Genomic DNA, 27,368 nt, shown 5'->3' on the forward strand with positions numbered 1-27,368 from the left:
AAGCATTAAAGTCTGTGTTTCCCTTTAAGACCACCACAGTCCTTCAACCATAGGAAATAAGAAGCTGTATGGTAATTTTTTAAACATACCATACCGATTTAGTTATAAGAATTTTACTGGAACCCAGAGGCACCCATTCTTCATGATAAAAAAAGTGTATGTATACAAAAGCTCAGGTCACATGACTACACAGCGACATTTCCGGGAGTGGATATACTTCCGGTACTCCGCCAGCTGCTTCAGGTACATGTTTGATGGCCATCTGTGCTTTTCAACAAAACTTCGTTCTTCCACTAAAATATTAAGGGGAAAAAAATTAATTGCACATGCCTTATTTTTCTGTCAAGTTGAAATACAAATGTTTGACTACTATGTGACAGGGCAGGTCAGTCTGTAATATCTCACATCCTTCCAGAATCATTTACAATTTGGAATAAAAGAAGCCATCAGGATTTATACTATTATGCAATTTATGATGACATGCACTGTTCCACCAAGTAATATCTGACTGCTTTCAATAAAACTTTTGTTTTTTACTGGAGATAACTTTTTTTTTTCCTTGTGGATGGCTTGACCTTTCAAACTCTATAAGGTCTTCCCAACTCAACTTCCCATCCAGTGAGAGTCACCAGCTAAACTATCCATTCCCGATGTTGTTACCTGTGCTCCAGTGTCTGCCATACTGTAAGTCTCTGGGCCTCAGGCTCACTCCTCTAGCCTCCCTGCACACTGTGAACTCTGGATCCACTTTCATAGAAACCTGTGTTGCAGTCCAGGCCCTCACCTCAAGCTTAGCTACACCCAGAGTCTACAAATGTATGACTCCTTGGGTTTGGATTTTCTGCCTTTCCATTTCCTGTAAAGGTTGCCTCAGCTGCCTGGAGGGAGGTCTACCAAAGCTCTTTTGTCAACATTTATGAATACACTGTTGAGGCCCCAGGCTTCACCCCACCTCTGACATGACTAGTACTTTAAACATTTAAGGATTAGGGATCCCTCCCTTCCCTATGTGCCTGCATTTCATACTATAGTTCGATTTCTCAACCAGCTGTTTAACTTCACAGGCATGTGGATTAACAAGGTCCTGGTTACAGGAACTAAATGACAGTTTAAAAAAAAAAAAAAAGCTACCTGCTCAGGGAAATCAGTTGTTTAATAAGGAAGCAAAGGTGACTAAGGTGGCTTCTTAAAGATAGAACTCCAATCTGGGCGTGGTGATGCACTCCTTTAATCCCAGTGTGTGGGAGGTAGAGGAAGTCGGATTTTTGCGTGTTTGAGGCCATCCTGGTCTACACAGTGGATTCCAGTACAGCCAGGGCCACAGAGTGAGACTCCATTTCAAAAGAAGAAAAAAAAAAAACAAACAGAACTCCAGAAAAAAGTGATAACAGATAAGCTCTGGTCTGGCAGCCAGTAAAAACAGGAACCAAACAACTGCTCCAAAAAATAAAACATAATACTTAGCTAAATTAAACCAATCTTGAGAAAAGGGAATCCAAAAACACCAAGGGTCAAATTTTCCTTGTGTTGCTGTTTGTATTACAAATCTAATGGACAAATCTAAGGTGGAATGAGCTACTTAGCTGGATTTGAAGTCTTGCCATGACACGAGATCTTTCCATCATTGCTTTCTGATTTCTACATAACTTTATAGAAGAAAAATTTAACCATGCCCTTGGGAGGCAGAGGCTGGAAGGTTAGGAGCTCAAGCCTTGGCTATAAAGTGGAGCATGAGCCAACCCAAGACACACACTCCGTTTTGAGAAGAGAAAAAATAAAAAGGGAGTGCCATCAAGAGAAAACAGCTGACAGTGTTCTAGCAATTTCTGGAGCGATTCAAAAGCTCACAGCCAACACTTCTACAAGGAAGCTGTGAAGGGAGTGGAAGAGACTTCCAAACTCCAGCCAATGGGAAAGGGGCTAAGTACAAAGCCTCCACCGAAAGGAGAGAAGACCCCAGCCCTTTGGAGAGAACATGTCCCCTTTGCTGGGCAGAATATGCCCCCTTTAGTGGGCAGCCACTACATAGCTCCACGCTTTTCCAGGAAGAAGGTAGACCCATAGTATCAAAATCTTGCAGATTTTGCCCTGGAGATATTAAATGGAAGTCTCTATAAAAAGTGTTATACAAATGGTAGCTGAAAACATAAACCCTGGTAGACTTGACTGGAGTCAGAGGCTAGCAGTTAGTAACTACTGATTTAGTGTATTTCATAATTCTCTGTTATCCAGAGGGCTTTTTCCTCTCCTAAGCAGAACTATACCACAGGTGCTAAAGACATGAACTCTCAGTTCCCAGCCAAGCACAAAACTGACCCCTGCCACAGCACTCATGTCTTTTATGGCCCCTCAGAGGACATCCTGCACCTATGATTTGCACATTATACAAGCAATGGTTAGCAACACTAATAACAGAAATTATCTATACAGCCTTTTGCCCAAGGCTGTAATTACACTCCAGGTAGATCATACATCCATATGAAAGTGGAGAGAAAATAATCTTATTCTTGTACAATAGTGGTTGCCTACGGTGGCACAGTTACAGTAGCTCTAGGGCCAAAATGCAGTTCAATTAATGTCTTAAGGGAACAGCCTAATACCCTTAGTCTCCGGTGCAAGCAGCACACAGCTTCTCTTTATGAATAAGCCCAGTTTTTCTTTTCTTTTCTTTTCTTGCAAAATGTAGACAATGAATATTACCTGCCATTGGCTTTGTTTTGACTATATTATTATACTACTGCCTTAGTAGCTGAGTGCCATGGTAGTGGACAGGCTGACAACAGGCACACTGTTAATGGCTAATCTGCCAAAAACATCTGTCAGAAACCAACTGTGAGGGTCCTGGATTCCACGTTTCCATGACAGTATGTGGGGCAGAAGATGGCCAAGGGAGTCTTCACGTCTTGTGCATCAGCACTAACACTGAAGACAACGAGGAGCCCGAGAGCTGTAGCTCCAGCCTTTTCATTCTGTTCTAACCTCCCTGCACTGACCCACTCACCCCTACTCTCCACATACCACTCCAAAAGGCCCTCAGACATCTCCATGGAGAGCTCTCCGTCTGTGACTAGGCATTCTTTCACATCCATTACTCACTTATGCTGTTCGTCTGATTGCCTACTCTGATGAACACTCCACCTTTGTTTGCTTTCATTTCATGCAGTTCCAAATCTCACCCTGTGATTGCTCACTATTTAGCCAAGATTGGCCTTGGACTCAGGCTCCTACTGCCTCTGCCTTAAACTTACACTACCATGCCCTCTGCTTTCCAAGTGCAGGGATTATAAATCTACACAACCATGCCCTCTGCCTTCCAAGTGCAGGATTATACACTAAACCACCATACCCTCTGCCTTCCAAGTGCAGGATTATAAACTTGCACTACCATACCCTCTGCCTTCCAAGTGCAGGGATTATAAATTGCACTATGATGCCTGGCTGACTCATTTTAATCCTTATCATTCACCTTAAAAATTACAATGTAACTGCAATGTAATTCCAATAATATTTGTTCCTATGTAGATATATACATACAGATTCTCTAAGTAGTAAAGAAGACAAATTATAAGTAATAAATAATACTGTTTAAATTTTCTCCTGACTGACTTAAGTAGCTAAAACTAATGTCTCATTTATCACAGCCAATGCATTCTGAGGACATACTTCACCACCTTAACTCTCCTACCAGGAAAAAAAAAAACAATTAAAAATGAATGAGTACTATAAAATAATCATTAGAAAACTTCTCCTGTAACAAAGGTCAGGCCGCTAATGCAACACAGGCTACTGTAAGTGAACGTGCCCTCAATTACATAGCAGAATTGGAAGGGAATGTGTGACTTTACATTTATGCTGTTACGGTAAAGCAACTTTTTTTTAAAAAATTAATTATACCTCAAACCTCAAATAAAAGCCATAACGTTTTCTTTTCAAAGCAGAAATCAACAGTCTACCTGAAAGGTCTTGAAATTCTGGCTTCTGGCTGAAGATGAGGTAGTTAGTGGCGATAAAATGAAGCAGCCAAGTTGAAAGGCAGTCAGAGTGGTGGAACTGCAAGAAAGGCGAAAAGGGAAACAGTATCACACACCAGCTCGGATCAGACTGTTTGCACAGCCTGTGAATATGTTTAGTGTCACTAAACCGTCCACATAAAATAGCAAGTCCTAGTATGTACTGCAATGACAGGAGCAGAAAACTCTACCGAAGTCGCCAACATCAAGTTACTATGACGCAGACTGATGGCTGTTTAGACCAGTGCATGTATGGGTTGACCCAGGAGATTATGTTAGCAGCCAGAGTGTTCTTAGTCTCCCTCAGTCAGCCGCTCTCAGAACTCGGTAGAAGAATTAGGAACAATCCAGCTCCATGAGGCAGTGATCCGAGGAGCAAATGAGCAGCCCTGACTGAGATGTGAGTGTGGTTCGTGACGACTGTGACGCTATAATAAAAATACACATCGAAGCATTAAGAACCTCAGTGTTCATTGGGTGCAGCTGCAGCCCTGTTGCTCTGGCATACTGGCTTGGTTCTGGTGACCTGGCTGCTCTGCTGCATGAGCTAACCCCCTCAGTATTTGTTGATAACGAGCTGGGAGCAATCGGAGTCCACACCTGTGGGTATGTGCCTGTAATGCTGCGGTGTTTGTTTACTGTGGCCACGGACAGGAGAGTGGAGCACTACCAACAGATGGTCTTCTAGGATGTTTCTCTTTTACGAACACTTAAAAGTTACATAAGCAGTAAAATAAGCAATGCTAAATTGGAGAGCTTTTAAATTTCATGTCTTACAGAACTAACCCAAGGATGAGATCTTACAAAAAGCTGTATTTTAAATTAAAATAGTGTTTTGACATATAGATTCACAGTTACCTATTCTTCTCAGTACACAGAAGTTGTGAAATGGGAGGGACTTCACAGACAAATTTCACATATTTGGGTAATTTCTACTTTATCTTTTAGCAGATGGAAACAAGTAATGTCAAGGGATAAAGTAAGAGCCCATAGCTACATTAATGGAAGCTACTAGACAACTGGCTAGAGCAGATGATCTGGAACAGGAAGGCTAGGATGCAGCCTATGTGTTAAGGCTTGGAAAGAGGAGGAAAAAGCTGGCTATGAAAATGTGATTCAAATGTAGGCCTGAGTCATTCATATATATATATATATATATGTATATTAATATGTATATATTAATATACATTAAGGTGTCTTGGCAAGAAATAGAAGGCAGCCCATTGTAAATTTAGGGTTTTGGCCTGGCATGGTGGCCCATGCTGTTAACCCCAGCACTCTGGAAGCAGGGGCAGGAGGGTCTCTCTGGTTCAAGGGCAGCCTGATCTACATAGAAATTTTGAGGCCAAGCAAGGATATAGAGTGAGACTCTGTCTCAGAAACTGAAACAACACAAAAAGTAAAATTAGGACTTGGGAAACGCATGTACTAGCCTATCCTAAAGGGTTTAAACTGAAGGAAAAAAAAATCAAGAAAATAAGACAAAGGCTTTAAAAAAAAGATAAAGGCATTAAAAAATGTAAACCAAACACTATAGAACTAGAGGTATTAAATATGGGAGAAGTATCTAGAAGCTATCAAGAAAAGCCTGGAACAAAGATCATACTCTAATGTAGGTAAGTAATACCATATACATTATAAATAACAATATAAGTTTCATTGAATATGAGAGTAAGTACTTCATTGGTTAGGTAGGGCTCCCGTGAGAGCTGAGATAAAGACCCTTCCGCGAAGCCTGAAGAAGCCAGTCTCAGGGAAGTACACATCTCTGGTATGGTAGGTGATAGAATGCATGATGGAACACCTTGATGAAAATATCCCCGGTAGAGAACGGAGCAAGGTTAGAAGCGAGGGACTGCTGAAACTGCTCGCCTCTAGAGAAGACACCAGTGATGTGGTACAGATGACAAGAGTCATGGGAAATTTGGATGCGGAGAACTACTGGGGAGACTAACCCTGCGGGAGACAGAGAATGGGGAGGGCATTCCCTCGGACCACAGAGGGAGTCTCAAACCTTCTGAGAGGAAGCCGGTATGTTTCTGTGTTCTGTTGCTATACTAAACACCTGTGACAACCGGAATATAAACAGAAACGGTATGTTTGGCTCACAGCTCTAAGTTTCCATCTATAACTGTTTAGCCTCTTTTCTTCAGACATACAATAGCAGGAAAAGGCAAGCATATTAGGCAGAACAGAACTGTGTGTCTCATGGCTGGTGAGAAAATAAGAAGAGGGAGGGAAGGGGTTTCCTACAACCCCCTCCAAGGGCACAATCATAATGGTATGTGCGGGCATGCACGCACGCGTGTGCGCATGCACACACACACACACTCACACACCCACTACAGACACATACACACTTAGTAGGAAAAATCATTTCTTAAAAGGCTTTAAGAAACAAAACTGGGGTTGGAGAGATGACTTAGTGGTTAGGAGCAGTACTTGCTCTCGCAGAGGACCCAGGTTTGTCCCCAGCACCAACATGGCCACTTATAAGGCCCTGTAACTCTAGTACCAGGGCACCAGAAACCTTTTTTGGCCTCTGTGGGCACAAGACATACATGTGGTACACAGATACATATGCAGAGAAAACACCCATACACAAAATAAAAATAAACATTTTTTTAAAGTTCGAAAAGAAACAATAAAACTTAGAGTAGATATGTTAGACTTTTTAAATCCAGAGGGGGGAAAACTAAGGAGAGTCAGAAGCTAGTACTGGGGAGACATATGAGAAGAATCTGCTGATAGAGAAGCAAAGGCATGTGCAACTGTGGAGGAATCTGCATCTTAAACCAGTAACAAGTGACCACATGGGGCGCACTCCTGGCTACACACAAATAGGGCTCTATAGCATAAAAGACCCATTCAGAGTAAGAGAAGGATCCACTAAAAACAAATGGCTTGCCTAGCAGCAGGAGGCTCTGGGCTCCATCTCCAGCAGTGTATGGACAGTGGCGGTCCCAGTACTCCAGAGATACAGGCAGGATTGGCGTTCAAGACCATCCTTTGCTACATGGTAAGTTTGGGGCTGCCCTGGGGTAAGGGAGACCCTGTTTCTAAATAAATAAAGGGAAATAAAAATAAAGGAATTCAGGATGTAAACATGCTAACAAGAGGGAAACTTGTTCAAGGTCAATATATAAGTATATCAGAGGAAGGTTAAGGGTTACTTGATTCTTAAAGTTTGGTTTTAATCGTAAGACTTGATTATGGCAGAAATGAAGGACGAAACAGGAAGTTAAAAATGCTCATATGTCAGCTGTCCAGAGTCCTGGCCTTTGCTCCACCACATGGCTCCAGTTCAGCCTGTATGAAGACGAAGCCACCAGCTTGTCAGGTCTGCATGTCAAAGTTGACAGGGAATGATATGTGTGGGAAGCCAGACATGATTTTCAGATATCCTAAAATCACCTGTGGGGATGGCCTAGAAGGCTCCGCTTAGGTAGGGCACGTTCAGTCACATTTATAATGAGTTTTGGCCACAAAACATTGAAAATACCCAGAGATCCCAGATTATGTATATTATTGTGTTTTCTTTGAATGTTTTGACTGATAATGAGCTAACTTCAGAAAGATATTTGATTGTGAGGGCTGCTAAGATAAATCATATATATTTTAAAGGTATCTTGACTTTGAAATTTGGGGTTAAGGATATGTTGCTTTGGAAAAGAGGTTCTGTTTTTATTTCCACAGAAGATGAGAAGCTATGGATTCCTTCCGGGCTAATATGATTTGGTCAAGTAAGACCCCCCTGAGAGGTCTCCAATAGGAGCAATGGCCCAGGTGATCCAACATCCAGAATAGCTTCAATAAAGCTGGCTGAGATGATACAGCCTCACAGAATACTACAATCAAGATTTAACCATAATTCTAAATTTTCTCAGGATCCCCATAAGATTACTAGCACCCCCCTTTCAGCAGGAAATAGTCTAGAAAATTATGTAAAAATTCTCCAAATATTGTTTATATTCATTTTCATTTATAAGGGATCGGTTATAAGTAATGGTCACAGCCAATCTCTTTCTAAAGAAAAAAAGGGATATGGTATAGGAATGAATACCTTGCATTGGTATGAATTTTTATTTTATTGATACAAATGTGAAAAGTTAATTTTGCTTATACTACATATATTTCTATTCTTGTTTAGGGCATTGTGTTTATGCAGACCATTTAAAATGTAATATATAGTTAAGAAATACAGATCAATAGTCATCTATAATAGCAAACTTATAGTCATGTTAGGTGTGTTTTCAAGGTCATACAGAAATATATCTCAGATAGATAGATAGATAGATAGATAGATAGATAGATAGGCAGACAGACAGACAGACAGACAGACATTCTTCAAACATGTCAAGGACCTACAGAATATGGCATTTAAAATGTTTGAAGAACTTAGCTGCATTTCTGGCAGCACCAATTACTTCAACAGGATGATGGGCATTGAGGAAGCTCCTTATGGAGTTTGCTTTTATTATGACAAGACTAGCCATTTGGGCAAGAAACTGCTCTTGCCTGGACTGCTTGACTTTATGCTGGACAAGAAGGACCCATAGAAAAATGACTGCTAAACTTGCCAAAATAAGATGGAACAGTCCTTCAGGGTTCCTGCTTCATGAGAGTCTGCCAGACATTTTGCAGGACACAAAAGAAAGTGACTGATCATTTTGCCAAAATAGGCAGGATAGTCCTTCAGATTTCCCGCTTCACTGAGAAATCTGCCAGAAACTCTAGGCCTATGGGCTGAAGATAGAGTCCCCAGTGCTACAGAAGAACTTTGGGTGGCTGTGCAGGCAGCCAGATAGCTCAGTCATTTCTAGAGGTTGGAAGTTGCTTACAAGGCACTTTCTGTTTACTTAGGTAATATTATATCCTTCTGGGGTCTTTGATGGAGCTGAAGACAGATAGTCATAGTTATAGTTTTCCTTAGTTATGAAAAATAAATTAGATATAAAACTTTAGACTCACAAAGATAGGATAGATGATAGAGTATTTTCTTTATTTTGTCAAATACAAATAGACTAAATAGTACAACTATAATTCTTGCTTGATACCTGTTTTATTGTATGTAATTTTACAATATTAAAGTTAAAACCTCCTTTTTAATTAGACAGACAAGGGGAGATTATGTGTGATGCCCTTCTGTATGCCATGAATATGTTTTATTACCATTGGTTAATAAAGAAGCTGTTCTGGCCTCTGGCAGGGCAGAATATAGCTAGGCGGGAAATCCTAGCAAAGATACAGGGAAAAAGAAGATGAAATCTGGGAGACCCCAGCAGCCACCAGGGAAGCAAGATGTGAGGTAACAAGCCACAAGCCTTTTGGTAAAATGCAGACTAATAGAAAGGAGTTAGTTTTAGGTATAAAAGCTAGTTAATAATAAATCTGAGCTAATAGGCCAAACCATTTGTAACTAACATTAAGGCCCTGTGTGGTTACTTTAAAAGTGACTGGGATTGGATGGGACGAGAAACCTCCAGCTACACCTAACTCAGCAAGACAGGACGGCAAACTCAACCAATGTCGCCAAGAAATTTGAAAACATGCTCGTGAAATGAATAAATGAACGAGGAAGTAAACAGTTCCCATAACTATGTAATTCTGTTTACACAGACTGATCCTGCCATTTTCCTTTCAGTAATGCTAGGAAATGATCTTTTGGGAGGAAAATTCTATTTCCTGTGATGCTAATGTTCAGAGCACAGCCACAAGTAACTGGGATTATGACCACTACTGAGAAAAATTATGCAGACGTGATTTCTAACCCAGTGAATGCTTCATTCAGAATTAGTTCACAATAAAAACTGGTGCAAGGAAACTAGAACCTCCTGCAATCAAATCTCAAAATGAATACTAGCCTTGGCTAGCTGTTAAAACACAGAAAACAAAGGAGTATATGTGCATGTTAAATCCAAAGGGCCCCCTCCACCTACCCTTCCCCATCCCCCCACCCCACACCCTACACACAGGGGCAACCACCTTGGCTTTTTTGAGCAGGTCCACGATGTCCAGGTTCATGGAGGCCAGCTCCCTGCTGGGCATGCTCTGCAGCTGTGTGATGATGAAAAGCTCACAGATATGCTGTAGTCTGGAGACTTGGTACATCTCAGCACAGATCAAGAGACACATGGCCTGGAAAATACCAGCTGGGAGGAGGAAGTGAAGGAAGATGGATCATTAGACTACTGCTTTCAGGGACAAAAGTAAAATGCGTACAGCATGGGCTGGGGGTAGCTGGTCCACACTTTACTTCCTACACTTGGGAGGCTGAGGCAGTGGTGCTCTGTGAGGCAGAAGGAAGTCTCATCTACACACTGAGTTCCAGCCTAGTGAGAGCTACAACAGCTGCAACAGCAACAAAACTCCCAATCAACACACACACACACACACACTCGTTCAGGCAGTTATTCTTCAGTGTGGACTAGAATTCCTAGGAAGAATTGCATTATTCCATTAGCACATTCTTAACTTATACTATATTTTATAAATAATCTATTTAAGCTTTCATACTTCCAAGAGAATCCCATCCCCAACCCTCTAGAGAAGTAGCAGACATTAACCAACATACAGAGCTAGCTTTTTCTCTCTCTCTCTTTTTGAGACAGAGCCTTACTGTGTAACTCTGTCTGGGCTGGAACTCACTGTGTAGACCAGGCTTGCCTTGAACTCCAAGAAATTCTGCCTCCCAAGCGTGTGGCTAAATGTTTCTATTAGTTATACTAAATCTTATCTTTCCCTCCATCCCTGTCCCCACTCCAAGGTCTCACATACCCCAGGCTAGCTTTCAACTTCTTATACAGTCAAGAATGACCTTCATCTTCTGACCTTTCTGCTGAATTCACAGGTGTGTACAATCATGTTTAATACACCGTATTGTGGATCAAATCCAGGACTTGCTGCATGCTAGGCAAGCACATTACCATCTGAGCAACTGCTCCACTCCTAACTTCTCTTTCCTTGCTTTAGTACCCAGGATTGTGGCAAAAATAAACACAAAACCTAGAGTTGTGTGTGTGTGTGTGTGTGTGTGTGTGTGTGTGTGTGTTTGTGTGTGTGTGTGTAGGCCCAGGGTTGATGTTGGATATCTTCCTCTATCACTCACCACTTTGTACATTGAGACAGGGTCTCTAACAGTTTAGTTTGGCTACCAGCCTGCTCTAGGGATGGCTCTGGGGATTCCCTCTCTCCATCTTCCTTGGTCCAGGCATTACTCATCACCACTATTTATTCTCCAGAGGTCCATTCATCTTCCTAGACTGAGCTCTGTGTCCATGAGACAGTCACTCCCTGCTTTCTCTCTTGTCCATCCCTGGAAATCACAGTTAAGTGTTGTGTTAGGTGTGGATTGTGCATATGGCTCAGGTGTAGAGTGCTGGCCCAGTTATAATTGTCAAATTGACACAATCTAGAATCATGTGGGTGGATAGTCTCCATGAGGGATCATCTGCATCAGGCTAGCCTGTTAGCACGTTTGTGGGAAGACTTGTCCACTGTGGGCACTGCCATTGCCCAGGCAAAGTGAGCTGAGTAGAAGGGATGAATATAATTATTTCTCTCTGCTCTTGACTATGGATGTGATAAGACTACCTGCCCCAACCTTCTATCACCTGAAATAATGGACTTCAACTTGGAATTGTTACCTAAATGAGATGCTTTCTCCCATAAATTACTCCCTGTCAGAGTATTTTAATCACAGCAACAGAAATGAAAAAAGAACAATAACTGTATAACTTTTATTATGAATAAATCTTTTAGTAAAACATTGAAACAGGAAATTGGATCTAAATAATTTGAGTGTGTTACTATATAATGCAATCACTAAAGCAATTTGGAGATACCACGTTGATTTGTGCTAATGCAAGAGTACACTTGCATATTTATTTATTTACTTATTTATTTAGGTTTTTAAAGACAGATTCTCTCTATGTATCCCTGAACTCACTATGTAGAGCAGGCTGGCCTCTAACTGAGAAATTCATCTGCACCTGCCTCCTGAGTTCTGGGATTAAAGGTGTGTGCCACCATGCTTGGTACATCTTAAAAAACAAAAAACAAATAACCCCCCAAACAAAAACAAACAAACAAACAAACAAAAAACTAATGGTCAAAGTTTTTATTAATTATTCAAATTTCCAGTATTAAGAAAATAGTATTTATTTCCACTAAGAGCCAGTGCTTTCATTTTCACCAAGCAAAAATAACAAGCCAGTCCTTATTAATACTGGCAGTAACAACTCCAAAACATGACTAACTGGGAAATTGAGACAATTTTCTCTTTTGGAAACTATGTCCTTTCATTCACGGCTTACTCAAATTTTATTGGAACAGCAAACATGGAAAAATTTCCTATTTGAAAAATTAAAGCAGGGAATCTAAAGGGAGGTACAATCTGAAAGGTGTATTTTTTTCTTTCCATAGCGTTGCTGACTTTTGTGACCAAGGCCTCATCTCCACAAGTGGCCAGTGTATGTGGCACTCATTCCAGCTGTGTTTGAGAACGTCGCCATCTGGTGGCAGAATGGAATAAAACACTCCAAGAGGCTTCTGTGCCTTGTTGAAAGGACTGTGCTATCTACAATAATCTCCCATGATCTGTAGCTGCTACACATTATTCACTATTATTAACATTACTAATGTATAATGGCCAAAGATAGCCTGTGGTTAGTTATAAAAATAGATCCTAAGCATCCCAGCAAAGTTTTCAGAGCTGCCAGGTTTAGGAGGGTCTGATTTTGAAAGTCAGTAGCAGCCTTTAAAGGTCCACATCCTCAGATCTGGGTGACCACAGGAGGCTCACAGTATCAAAAGTCCTGAAAACATTCAACCAGATGTGAAGACTACGAAAGCTATTGTCTAGTCCTTTTCTGGCTGAAGAGCTAGTGCTCCCAAACTCTAAAATGAGAGCACCCACTAGGTTCCCTAAACGCCTCTAATCTCAGGCATCTAGAGTAATCAATAACCTGATGTTAGCGTGAGCTCCTGACCCCTGCTCTTCCGTTTGAACTAACTGGAAATGTAATACTTTCCCTACATAACCTCCTAACTGCTTAGCAAATGCCATGACATCAACTGATGGACCTTAAACAAAACACAGTTCATAGAACGCAAACTATCAAAGAGTGCAAACAAACAATCATGTTATCTTATAGCAAGCATGCACATTGCGTACCTGGGCAACAAGAGTCTGTGTATAAGTATTCTAAAAATGACAAGAAAGTCTCTTTGGAAACGCCATAAACTGGAATCAGGACACTCTTGGCTTCCATATAATTACCATTAAACATGGCTGCCATCACTTCACACCGTGCCACCAGGATGGCCCTGTGGGCTGGCACAGTTGTTCCTGAAAGGAGAGAAAGGGTAAACGAAATCACGATAATGCTGTTGAGTTAGCAGTGTGTTTAAGTGGAGAGCCACTGACCATGACTAGCTGGGCTGCTCTGAGAACCACACACGGAGACAATGGGCACGGTTTCAGGGGCTTCTTACAGCAACCGAGAAGCAGAAAGAGTTCAAAACTTGCCTTTGAACCCAACAATTGACAAATCAAACGTTTGTTAGTTCAGATTTCCTAAAGTCCAAGGAACTGAAATACAGACTTTGCCTTGTGTCTTTATAACAAAGCACGTACCCTCCAAATTGGCTTGAAATACTGCCACCTCTGCCATGTTCCTCTCAGGGAAACAGCTCCATTGCTCTTCACAAGCCAACTCACAATTGTCTTGGTCAGGCTTCCCCACGCTAGAAATGGACACAGCAGAAGCAAACAAGCAGTTCAAACCTCACAAGAGGAGCGCAGCCTAGACCTTAGGAACGGTGATCACATGCTCACGCCACCTTTATTATATACAAGCAATGCCTTCTCTGAGACAGATTTTGAACTGTGATGCCCTTGAGCTCACCCCCGACATGGAAGCTCACCAAACTGACTCTCTAGGGAGACTTTGCTGAGCTCTTGAGCTATTGTTTCAATGCACCAAGACAGCACCAGATAGGGTCACAGGTGACGTGGGGTGAGTGAAACAGTGGTTATAATTTATACCATGTAAGGAAACCATGCACCCACACAACAGCCTTTAGTTCCACTGATGGCCACCACCACCCTGGTGCCTGAAATGGAAGACACCACCTCCTGAGGAGGGCACAGGAGGAATTATAGTTACAGAGGATCCCAGGATCAGTGGGAACCACAAAATTGCCCCCTTCCAGAGAGAAATGACATGAGCCAAACACTATTTTATGCCCAATAATTTACTCATGTATCATGCAATTTCCTAACATTTATCACAAGTATATATTCTTCTCTAAAATATCCAATTTGTTAGGTTCCTCAGCCTCTCTAAATCCAAGCAAAATGCTTCTTGTCCTAGGAAGAAAAGAGGTCCATCTAAACTCAGAGAAGCTTCCCGAGGCTGATAGTTCCTCGGGCTCATGAACCACCCACTACCAGTTGAGCCGATGAGATTTGCCCAGCCAGATCCCCACCAGGAGCAAGGAGACAGCTTGCGAGCATCCTGCTCTTACCAGCAAACATCATCTGTCCATTGTGCCTTCCTGTACTTGTCACAACCCTCCCAGCCAGTGTTACTGTATTATCTACCAAAAGGGTCAGCTTCCATAATTAAGGCATGGTGGATATGTTTGGAGAGACCAATTAACAAGGGGTTCAAATCGGAATTGAAATTTGAGTTATGATTTTAGGATTTAAACTATTTCAAGATAAACAGAGCATCATTTGAAAAATAGAAGGATGGCTTAAACACACTGGATGGTCTATCATGTGAGTTAAGTAAATGAACTAGAATTGACTGAAAATATCAAGTGGACAGTGGGCAGGGATGGGTTTCATAAGCAGGGCTTGAAATCTGAACAGATCTTTCTGTTGATAATGTTACAAGACAACGTTGAAAATGTAAAACCAAGTTCAGTACCTTCATCAAGGTGTGTGTGTGTGTGTGTGTGTGTGTGTGTGTGTGTGTGTGTGTGTGTGTGCTTGCACATGCAGGTACACATGCCAGAGGCTGACATTAGGATGTCTTCTTCAATATCTTTTCCACCTTAGTTTTTTGAAACGGGCTCTCCCATTGACCTGGAACTCTGTTTGGCTAGATTGCCTGAGCAGCAAGCCCCCAAATTTGCCTGTCTTTTCTCCCAAGGACTGAGATTACAGGCATGGTGCAGATGTGGCACAGAAAGAAATGTCCATATGATTTTTGGATCCATGTGAAGATTTCAATTTAGGATGGAAAACCATCCTATTTTCAGGAAGGGAACATGATCTGGCAACTCTTTAAATAACTGTTTTAGTGTTATGAAACCTATGTTGTGGAAATGTAACACAGGTACCCGACAGCAGTTACCTGTTTTCTATTGTTTTGTTTTACTCAGTGTGTGTGGTGCGGGGCTGCATGTGGAGGACCAGAAGGCAGCTTCAGATCCTCAGTCATCACAGGTGCTGGGAACCAAACCAGGGTCCTCTTAGAGAACAGCCGGTGCTGCTGATGGTGAGCCATCTCTCCAGCTCCTAGTTACCTATGTTAATCAGTATATTTGTACAAATACTAAGAGAATATAATACAGCATCTATATAACAGCTGACTGGCAATTGATTGCTGGTAAAGGCATTTTTGCTGTTGTTAAAAGATAAACATATTCTTTGAAAGTGCCAAAGCCAGTTATTTTTTCCCATCATACCCGTTTCATGTTACAATTTCAGATAACTTTTCTAAGAAAAAGAACGCGACCGAAACAACTACAAAGGCAGTTTCTTCTCCCTTTACGCAGGCTGTTAATGATCTTTGTGACTGAGTACTGAAATAAAATGTATTCGTTGCACCTGCTTATTATTTCAGATTTCAGCAGTGGCATTTAGGAATGACACTTGGTTTCGTTCTGGGAAAGAAAGCAGACACTTGTTCACCTCCGGAGAAATTTAACATGTTCAGTGCTAAGTAAGCAGGACAGGAATGTGCTTTTGTTAAAGAGCATTTCCTGTCAAATGTCAAATGGGGTCAAATGCAAAGGAACCCATTGTCCTAGGTCATTCCTGCATACTTGCCAACAGTAATTTAGCTTTAGCTCTAGATATTTCTACTACACAAATAATACTCCATGTCAGGGTTTCGTATCCCGCGTCTACACCAGCCAATTGTGGTTGTTGCCTTATAGCTTGGGTTCAACAGTAAAACATCCCAGGCCCCATCAGTTTCAGCTGACGCTGCAGGGAAGAGGAACGGAGTGAGTATACACTTCAGACTCTGCTAGTCCACGTCACAACTGCAACCTCACAGCCACTCCAAGTGGAAATCCGAGTCCCCATTTAGACGCCAGAAGACAACAGTGTTTCACATTTTGAACGGGCAATGTCTGTTAAAATTTCAAGCTCACTTAGCAAACTCTACCACATCTTCTTTCCTGGTAGCTATGGTCAACAATAAAGGGCCAGAAACTGGAGGAAACAAAACCATATCTATATAAGCATCCATCTCAGCACAAATCCCAGCCAGGCCTTTTCGGTCTGTCACTGCTCCCTCATCTGAGTGCAGCAATGTATTGGCTCTGGACCCATTGCCCCTCATTTAGTCTCTGAAAACGTCACGAGGTGGTGCTATCCGTGATCACACTGCTATCCATGATCACACCTGAAGTGAAGGACCAAAGACTGAGCTATTGTACAAAGAAAATTATTACGTCTAAATGAACACTAATGTCATTCTTCTCTTTCTCTTCCTCATCACTTCCTAAATCTGCATTAAAGATGCTGAAGCAACATTTGGCTATAAACCACCTACCTCATAACTGTGACTTTTTTCAGAATATACTTTGTATTGCAAATATTTTAGGTAAAATGTGTAGTGAAAAAGGTCACATGTTTAGCTAAGATTCCACTACACCCTTATAAAAAGTTTTATAATTAAGATTTAGGGAGAGGTATTATCCAACTAATACTCAAAGGGTCTGTCTTAGTTTTAGTATAAATCAATTTAAATATAAGAATGTTTTCCCTTACTCTCTCAGCCTAGACACACAGGGGAGGGCCTAGGCCCTGCTCCAAATGATGTGACAGACTTTGAAGATCCCCATGGAAGGCCTCACCCTCCCCAGGGAACAGAGAGGGGATGAGGAAAGCTGGGAACTAGAGGGATGGTCTTCCCAAGGGAAGGTCACACCAATTTGTGTCCAGTGCCAGATGGTCAGCCCTGAAACATACATACAAGTAACATTATATGGGCAGAGCAGGTTATATTTAGGAATATATATGTACATACACATATGCATGCAATAACAATTAGTGAAAAAAGAGGCCATGAATTTGGTGAACAGAGAGGGTATATGGGAGGGTTTATATTATAATCTTAAATGAGGGACTGGACAGATGGCTGAGCGCTCAGATGCTCTGCCAGAGCTTTGGTTGCTGGCACCCTCACGTCATGAATGGCTGTGATTCCAGTGCCATGAGGTCTGATGCTCTTTTGGCCTCTGTGGGTTCAGTGAAATAACTGAGGGGCTTAGAACACCCAGAACTTCAACTAAGGAGACCTAGGTTACTTAAGGAAAAAAAAGAGGGGCAGCCAAAATGACTACAACTTGACCATACCTTAAGAAATGAATTTCATGGCCAGGTGTGGTGGCACATGACTTTAATCCCAGCACACGGGAGGCAGAAGCAGGCAGATCTCTGTAAGTTTAAAGGCCAGGCTGGTCTAAAGAGTGAGTTCCAGGCCAGCCAGAGCTACATAGTGAGGCCCCGTCAAATAAATAAATAAACAAACAAATAAATAAATGTATGTCAGGCTGACTGTATCGTGTATGATGTCTATCAAATACTGTGAAAGTGGCAAGAAGTTGCTTAACCCTGGCCATAGAACTGTGCGGGAAGCATCACCCAGAAGACCCACAAATGCCCAACCGGTTTAACACACAGGTCTAGGAGGGAATTCCTCAGAACACACCTCAGCTTAGATGCAGAACAGTGCTTGTATGTTCACCACACACACCTCAGATAAACCTACCACCACACTTATCCCCTACGAAAAGCAAACCCTAGGCTGCCATGTGACCCCAGAACTTTTATCTTTCAGAGTTTGGTCAGCCTGAGACCAATCAGCTGTATGTCATGGATGTGGCTAACAGACAGACCTCAGCAACCAGTAAGAAGTCATTTGGGAAAGAGCGTTCTGCCACCTCATGATATCAGCTCTCTTCCTCAGAACAGAAATTGTTACCCTATCTTTCAAAAATGGACTTGAGATTACTAATTTAGCACCTTTTAGGCTGGGTGGTAATGGCATACACCTATAATCCCAGCACTCAGGAGGTAGAGGCAGGAGGATTTCTATGAGTTTCAGGCCAGCCTGGAGTTCCAGGACAGGCTCCAAAGCTACATAGAGGGGGAAAAAAAGGAAAAAAAGAAATATCTCTAGAAGGAAGAAAGAAAGGAAGAAAAGAAAGAAGGGAGGGAGGAAGGAAAAAAGGAAGGAAGACAGGCCTTTTAATTTACAGGTTAAGTTTCTTCTTAACAATGGGTGTAGAGCTTCCAGATGGAATGTGAAGCTGCTTAGCTGTCTGTCTATCTGTCCTGGTGTTTCTTTGGTTTACAGAACACCCATGCACTTCCCACAATGGCCATCATCAACAATATTCCTCTAGGAGTTAATTCTGTGATCACCACTCCCCAGCCCTCTAGGGAGACTTTACCCACCTACAATGGGTCACCTGAAGCTGGCTTGGGACAGACATTTTGGACTTTTCATTTTGGCAACTAATGGGAGTATGCCACTGGTCACTCAGCTGTAGGTCTTCTAACCTATAGATAGTCTATGGCAGTTTGGTGGCTCCCTCCCTCACCATGATGTTGTAAAAGCATCTCAAGGCCATTTTTAGAGTTCCGGGCTCGCATAGGGTGTTGCCAACAGAACTTTGGGGAAAGATTAGATTCAATTTTCTAGATTTTGTTCTCTCTCTCTCTCTCTCTCTCTCTCTCTCTCCCTCTCTCCCCCTCTCCCCTCCCCCCCTCTCTCTGGACATGTGACCAAAACTAAAAATGAGGAGAATCTTTCTGGGGAAAGATATTGAAAAGTAAATGTTATGCAGGTTGCCACATATTCCCACCCCGAATTGAAAATTACCTCTCCCTCTTCACAATGGCCCATCTAAAGTTCTACTTAGTTTATTTGCAAACAACCCCTTTTACCCTTGTGTAATTGAAGGGATCTGACAATTCATCTTTAAGATTATGCATTTAGTCTATTAATGTGCCAGAATTATTCGTGCACTAATCAGTAATGGGCTTCTAAGACGACTCAGCTTGATTAAAAGTAGTCAGCACTGTTTCCCCACAGAGATGAAAGGTGGTCTTCAGTTGATCTGGTGACAAGAATTCCCACAGTGCTTCCGGGAACCCATCCAGCAATAACTGTGGGTGCAATAACTGGGTGCCTGGTGGACGTCAATGATGTTTTTAAAACTCTGAGTAAACCAAGCAAGAGATAATGTGCTTTTAAGACAGCTGGGTTCAAATAAATTAAAAAACAAAACAGGTTCTCAAAGAAATATACAATGAAAATGCAAAATGTCAAATTAAAGATCCTGCGGATCCCGGAAAGTAGATGAAATATACACAAAGGGAAAACACTAAGGAAATATAAATTCCTTTTCTTAGTTTATAAAATGGCTTTCTTAAAATTCAGCTGGTATCACTTTATGTCCTGCAACAGAGAACACTAATTCCTCCATCCCAGGTATGTAAAGTTGAACTGGATATGATGGCGGCAAGTGAGAAATGAACTCAGTGTGAGCCATACCTTGTATTTCGAAGACAACATCAGCAAGCATCGGTTTATTAAGGAAAAACTTGAGCGATGTATTATAAAACCACAGAGGCTTTCTGGCTTGGTAGGTCTTGCAATTCCTCAGGCAATTGATCTATGAGGAGAAAACACAAGCTCAGGGGGAGGCTGCTTAGTGGCTTTGATAGCACACATGGAAAACTGCGGACAAGAAGATACGACTGCCTCGTGATGGCACCTCTAGTCACCTCTCTTGAGGGGAACCTCCCCTCAAGCACTACATCTGCTGGCTGCCAGTGAGCAGCACCAGGCCACTGAGCACACAGTACAGGAACTGGCTTAGGGTGACCAGGGAGTATTGCATGGGAAATAAGATTCTGGGACACAATATAGGCTGACTGATGTTTATTCGGGGAGAAATCACTTGCACCAGAAACAGATGATAGAATATTTTCTTTAATTCCTGATAATGCTATTAAACTAATATTGTAATTATAGTTCTTTCTTAACAACTGTTTTGTTATATATTTTACTATGTTAGAGTTAAAACCCTTCTTTTTATTTAAACATAAAAGGGGAGATGATGGGAGGTGCCATTCTGTAAATATGTTTCTCTTATTGGTTAATGAATAAAGCACTGTTGACCAATAGGAAAGCAAGGTAGGTGGTACTAGCCGAGGTGGAGGATTCTGGGAAACATAGTGGGGTCTCAATGTGATCTCAGGAGGAGAGGACGAGAGTCTGGTTCTCTCAGTAGATAAGACCATGTAGAAACACTTAGATCGATAGAAATGAGTCAATATTTAAGACAGAGCTGGCCAACAGCTTTATAACTAATAGAATCTCAGTGTGTTATTGGGACTGACGTGGCTCTGGGACCAGGCTGGCAGGAAAGTGCTCGTAACATGGGAACTTGGGTACCCTGCATCCCTGAGAGCCACTGATGGATGCAACAGGAAGGAGACCTGTGTTTCCCTATCACACAAGGTTTTTACAGCCAGCAGGTCACCATTTCCCCTTAAAGAATGACCATTTTAAAAAGTCTCAGAGTGGTAAATTTCCATTTGAATACAACTTTCCAATGCTTATTGTTTATTTTAATTAATTATGTATTTATTAAGCAGCAAAGACTACTAGAACCTACAGAAAGCCCCTGGGGTCCTGGGTCTACAGCTCCAGACACTCTGCCCATATCAACAGGACCTGCTGCCTAGCCCAGCTGCCAGCCTTTTCTCACAGGAACTTTGTCCACCCCAGCTTTGGCAGTTTGTCATTTGCTGAGTCTATCCAGACATCCCCCGGTCCCTATTCTAGAAGCCCAACGCCAGCTCCCTTCCTTGCCTTCATCATTTTTTTTGTATTTTCTGTAATTTTTCTTTACAGTGAAATAAAACAACTCTTAAGAGCATTTTCAAGAAGAGATGCCCAAAGTAGGCTGCAATCTTAAATTGCATGGCCATAACCCCTAATTTGGAATGATGTAGTTATGGTAATTATCAAAATTATTTTTATTTATTTATTTATTTATTCTTCTTAAAATAGGGTTTCTCTGAGTAGCCTTTGTTGTCCTGGAGCTCACTCTGTAGACCAGGCTGGCCTTGAACTCACAGAGATCTATCAGCTTCTACCTCCCAGAGTGCTGGTATTAAAGGTGTACACCACCTGGATGTTTAGTCATTCTTGATGATTCCGTCCATTCTCTGGAGGTATTCCAAATCTCATCCTCATTAGAATGCTCATGCTCGGCCAGCTGGGGAAATCAAGAACCTTTATCCTTAAGAAGTCACATATCCAACTCTGGCAATAAGAATAAGTGATACCTAATTGTGTACCTGTGCTAATCTACTTTGGAGGGAAGTTTGCAACCTTTTGTGATGGAGGAAAATGATATAATCCTCTTGACAAGGAAAAAGAAAAAGCCCAGTCCAGCATGAAATCCAGAAGCATGACAGAAGGGCAAGAAGCAACAAAGGTTCTTATCCCCCATGTGAGGATCAACACCCGCCACAACACCCACTGGAGGAGCTGGCATTTGGATGCAAGTGGCTGACACATGTAGAGAGGGACAGCCAAAACCCACCCCAGAATGAGACCTAGCAGGGACTTCAAGTATCTTTTTTTTTTATCCCCAGTTTACTAGGAAAGCCTGAATTGCCCAGTGCTATCGTAATAATTCACAGCAGACTGGGAACTGAAATCCATGCTCCCAAGTGCTAACTCAGTGTTACATTTCTATGACACACGTGAAAAACAGAAAGTACGTAGCGGTGGAGGAGTCCTCCCACTGTGCAGCGGTAATTAGTTCAGGGTCAAGCAATCACAGTCCAGACTTCCCGTCATCGGTCCGAGGTGATGGTACTCAAAGTACCACGAAGGAACGAGCACTGAATCAGACCCAAGGAAAAGACGGGTTCGGAACACCAGCAAGACTGCCTATCCCACGAAGATGAAGGTTATGAACGCGCACACGGTGAATCTTAGAGATACACAGCACGTACTTAGGATGGGTGAGAGAGAGAGATGGGAAGAGAGAGTTTTCCCCCTGGTTCGTACATGAACCCACAGAGTGTCTGATAAACAGAGCACAGTCATTTCGGTGTCCCTCTTTGAAGGCTTACTCAGTTGGGTTACGGTGGAAGAGTAAGTTGAATAACGGTGGAAGAGTAAGTTGAGTAAGGCTGGCCAGCCCGCAGATGCCCGCCCCATGGAGTACTGAAACAGAGTATCTCATCCTTAATTCAGTGATTCTCTGTTGAACTTTTTTCTCAACTAAAGAAAAGTAATAATCTTCACAAAAGACTAGTGCAAGCCAGGTATGGTTGTACATACGCAATCCTAGCACCAGGAAAGGTAAAGTATAAAGGCGCCAGTTAAAAACTATCAGGGATACACGGAGAGTCTGTAGTCAGTCTGGACTATCTAATGAGTTATTTCCTCAAAAAAAAAAAAAAAAAAAAAAAAAACAGAAAGGGAGAGGGGCAGAGAAATGGCTCAGTGAGTAAAGAAGTGAGTAAAGACACTTGCTATCTGAGTTTAATCCCTGGACCTACAGGGGAAGGAAGAATCCATTCTTACAAGCTGTCCTCACAACTTCGGGTGCACTCTTGGGCACACACAACTGTGTACATGTGTATATGCACACTAAATCAAAGTAAGGACAAATTTGAAAAATGAGAAGAAATGAAAAACGGTTTACATCTTTTGATTATCAGCTTTAAAATGTTATCAATGTGGACTGTAGCAATAAGTCATCTGTTAAAAAAAGTAAAGGGATATTTGCCTTCTATTTAAAGAGGACTTATATTTTGCTAAGCATTGTACTCAGCTTACCTTTTTATCTACCGTAGCCAATTTGCTTAACACAGAATCTAAAGTAAGAATAAACTGGCTAAATTGTGTAATACAGTTGTCTTAAAGTTTTACAAATCTACTTTTAAAACCTTTACAGACTCTGCATAATCTAAATCACTGGAGTTTTATGGTCATACATCAGTATTTTTATAACCCTGAACCCAGTTTATAATTTTGACTGTGTACTCAAGGGACTCTTCTACTGTCTATTCAGCTATATTGCTTGAAAACTTTCAAAGTCCACACGGGAACAGCCCTACTCCCCAAGAGGTCCAGCTGCAGCTGCAGGAGCCAGGGAGCCTGTCATTCCCAACATGGGATGTGTGTGTGTTCCCAGGGCTCCAGCGGGCTGTTCCCAAGGCAGCATTCACAAACGAACATTTCAAAGACATGAGTCACACATACTGTTAATCCTTACATAAATTAAATCTTAGTAAGAAATACATGTTTCTGTTTAAAACATTATATATGTGTCTGTTCAAATATTTTAACATATTTAAACGCATACACAGGCAAAACATTTATATCTATGAATTATTTATCTTTGCTGATGACTCAGTGGTATAATAATCAAGGTATACCCGTTACAATTCACAGTCAAAGTATTTACCTTTCCTGGTGTTTTTAAAATGCATTTAACTTTCTCCATGACGCTGGAGACATCCCCTGAATCTTTCAGCTTCCTCCTGATGTCTTCTTCCAGCTCCTCCCACTGAAAAGCACCTGTAAGGAATTATGTATCAGAATGTTCTGTGTGAGAGGTATGGGCAGCTGAGTTTCCTTTAGATTATGACTGCATCCTTCTTTAGTGAAGTGTGTGTTTGACACATAAATCGGTTTGTCAGCCTCTAAACCAGTGGTTCTCAACCTGTAGGCTGAGACCCCTTTGGGGTTGCAGGATCGCCTAAGACCACTGGAAAACACAGATACTTACATTATGATTCGTACACTTATGAAGTAGTAATGAAATCGTTTTATGGTTGGGGGTCACCACAGCATGAGGACTGTATTAAAGGGCTGTAGGATTAGTAAGGTTGAGAACCACGGATCTGAACAGGCTTGCTCCCCAACAGCCACCATTCCCACAGCAGGTGTTTGCTAGCAGCCCTTTGTGAAAAGTGATCTGCTCCCAGGAAGAAGGCCAGTATGGCTCCCAGGCTGAATGACATCTCCACTAGTGGAAAGCAAAGTACTCCCCCACCCTCCCTACCCCGTTCAGAAAGCTGCCCTGCAAATATGCGATCCTACCCAGGCTCAGATGAGATGCCTGCCCTGTAACTCTCCAAAACGAACCGGAGAAAGTCGGGGAGGTGGTTTTCTGGCTCATTACCTGTCCGGCCAGCCACTGTAGCAACAGCAGGTCTTCTCCTGAACTCTGTCTCCATCCTGGCCAACATCAAAGCTACTCTCCCTGGGCTCCTTCACTCTTGCCTACCACTCTGCTGAGCAAAAGATGACCTTTACCGAAAATGCTCCTCTCGCATGGCCTAAGCACTCCCCCTGCTCCCCAATGACTGTTCATCTTCGGGAGCCATCCTATTATTCAAGCTAAAATGTCAAGTATGATTTCTGCCCATGATGCTCCAAGGAGTCTTAGCCACTGTTCTATTGCTGTGAAGAGCAAGGCAACGCTTACAAAAGAAGGCATTTAACTGGGGGTTTGCCTGTTGTTTCAGAGCTTTAGTTCATTATCATCACAGTGGTAAACATAGCAGCACACACAGTGCTGGAAAGGCAGCGGAGAGCTACATCCTGAACAGCAGTCAGGCAGGCAAACAAAGAGAGCGTGGGCCTGGTGTGGGCTTCTGGAGCCTCAAATCCCATCCCCAGTGACATACTTCCTCCAACAAGGCCACATCTCTTAATCCTTCTAATCCTTTCAAACATTCCATTCCCAGGTGACTAAGCATTCAAATATATGAGGCTTTGGGGGGGTCATTCTAATTCATACCATCACACAAGGGATTACCTTTATCCTCCTGATTTACAGGAGGTCAAATCCCTACAAATACAGTTAAAACAATATGCCATGGACAAGTAAGTAAGGAGGCCCACACCCCATCTCTTGCCATTAATGATTGGTGTGACTTCAAGGAGGTCATTTCACCTCTCTGCTATCTGCTCCTGATCTCCTGGTCCTCAAGCATAACTGTACATATCCATCACTCTGCAGATGCCCTCATGATTGACACTGAGGACTGAGCGGTGCAGGTCATCAAGCAGGTCTCTGCCATCAGCTTCTGCCAACAGGAACCAAAGCCAACCAGAAGGACCTGACCCGAAGGCTCTGGAACCCAGCTTGGTGCTCTTAGTACTTACTTTTTAAATTGTTTTTTAAAGATTGGTTTATTTTTATGTGTATGAATGTTTGACTGCAAGTAAGTAAGCATACTACATGTGTGCAGTGCTTAAAGAGACCAAAAGTGAATATTAGACCACCTGGAACTGTAGTCAGCTGTTAGCCACCATGTGGGTCCTGGGAATGGAACCTGGGTCCTCCGGCAGTGCTCTTAAGCGCTCAGCCACCTCTCCATCACTTACTTTTTGCTATAGCCCTCAGCATTCCTGTCCATTCTCACCTCTGCTTCTTACCTTCTCATTCCAGCTTCAGCAGCATTTGCCATTTCCATCATATTAACATTCACAGCATAGCCAAATCCGAGCTAACAGCATGGTCTCACAGACCTTGGAAATGTGCATTACAAACACAGTAGACTTGCTCACATAGGTGCTGGCCTGACTCTAGCTCGCCATTGCCTACTCCTACCTATGACAACTCTTCTACTCTGACTTCCCTACTGGATCACTTTCCTCTTCAGACTCCAGAGAATGAGTGTCTAAGGATTATCTGCATCCTCTCCCTTTTATTTAGTATTAGTCATTTTAACTGGGCACACATCATCTTTTCATAATCTGACAAATTCTTTGGATTATCTTTACAGAAAACCTCCCATGCTCACATAGACAAAAGGTCTGTATAAAAATGTCAGGAACCCCGTATTAAGAAGTGATTGTGTGATGCCTATGCCATGGTCATTGATACTGCCCTTGATTCCTGTTCTTACTAAATCTTGGTGTGTTGAATACACACATCTTCCTTCTCACAGCCTCCTGGCTGCTGACACCAGGCTCCCTGAGTGTCCTCTGCCCAGTGCTGAGCAGAGTCCTCTGGGACTCTTAAACAGAAGTGTTTGTGGACACCAGAGGGACAGAGACTGGACAGCAAGACATCACACAAAGCAAGGCTGAAGATACTGCCTACTCAGAGCATCATGAAACAGCTTTTTACTCTGCTTAGTAATTGTCTAATGCATGGGTGATTATAGGTATCAAGTCTTGACACCAATACCTCACAGGGCTATATGTTAGCCCCATGGCCATCCTCTAATGGCCTGGAATGACTACAGTGACAAGAGATTTTCCATTGAATTTGTAGCTAACTTTTCTGCCACCTCCCTAAACCCTGTGCAATAAATATTATACATTCAAAAAAAATATGCCCAGAGTATCAAATGCCTCAGAAACCAATGGAGCCCAGATTGATTCTCCATTCTATTTGTGCATTATATTGACCTGAAGAAAGATCATCTGTAAAAAGCCTTCTGAAGAAAGCTCATTCTAATTAAATTAGATTTTCTGGAGCTGGGGTTCCAGACACTGGCATATTTTAAAACCTCCCAGGTTTTAAAGTATTCTGAGCAGCGCTGTTGACCATGTTGGCACCTTTAAAATCCCAGACATTAGCAACCCAGTTAGCCCAGGGTAGGGATGTCTTTATCTGTCTACACTCATCCAAACTGAAGGTGAACACAGATACAATCTCAGTGTTAACATTTAACATTATTAAGTAAAACTTATATTCAGTTAACACAAGTTATATTAACCAAGGAATATCCACATAACACCTTCATTCATAGGGCTATCTGAAAGCAAGCAAGCAAGCATCAACTAATCTAAATAAATGGGCAAATCTGAGAGTCCACTTAGCTGTTTGAAAAGTCACCAAGAGTCAATAGCAAAGAATGAACGTAGGGCAAATTCCCAACAGTACACTAACAAACAGGAGGTTTCCATATCTAAAAATACAAATCGCATTATCTTTGATACTCTAGCTGCCATTAAAACAACAATCCTCAGACTCAGGCTTCTTTTCTGTGGTGAAACTCTTTAGCATGAGATCCATCCTCGAACAATGTTTTCGGTATATAGCACT

At 42.1% G+C, this 27,368-nt stretch overlaps 1 protein-coding gene across 2 annotated transcripts in view; it reads right to left on the reverse strand.

Moving 5' to 3' along the window:
* Rhobtb3 (Rho related BTB domain containing 3) overlaps positions 1 to 27,368 on the reverse strand; it is a 56,218-nt gene continuing 28,850 nt past the window's right edge. The window contains exons 7-12 of one of the 2 annotated variants that reach the window (XM_051182763.1): positions 23,766 to 23,878; positions 19,820 to 19,940; positions 13,186 to 13,359; positions 9,996 to 10,162; positions 3,954 to 4,050; positions 1 to 293 (exon numbers count right to left, since the gene is read on the reverse strand). In XM_051182763.1, coding sequence (XP_051038720.1) covers positions 178 to 293; positions 3,954 to 4,050; positions 9,996 to 10,162; positions 13,186 to 13,359; positions 19,820 to 19,940; positions 23,766 to 23,878 — 788 coding nt within the window. In that variant the 3' untranslated portion in view covers positions 1 to 177. The remainder of the gene's footprint in view (positions 294 to 3,953; positions 4,051 to 9,995; positions 10,163 to 13,185; positions 13,360 to 19,819; positions 19,941 to 23,765; positions 23,879 to 27,368) is intronic. The other variant, XM_051182762.1, reaches the window with a different exon arrangement.

Source organism: Phodopus roborovskii, unplaced genomic scaffold (genome assembly GCF_943737965.1).
Source record: "Phodopus roborovskii unplaced genomic scaffold, PHOROB, whole genome shotgun sequence".
NCBI classification, from domain to species: Eukaryota; Metazoa; Chordata; class Mammalia; order Rodentia; family Cricetidae; genus Phodopus; species Phodopus roborovskii.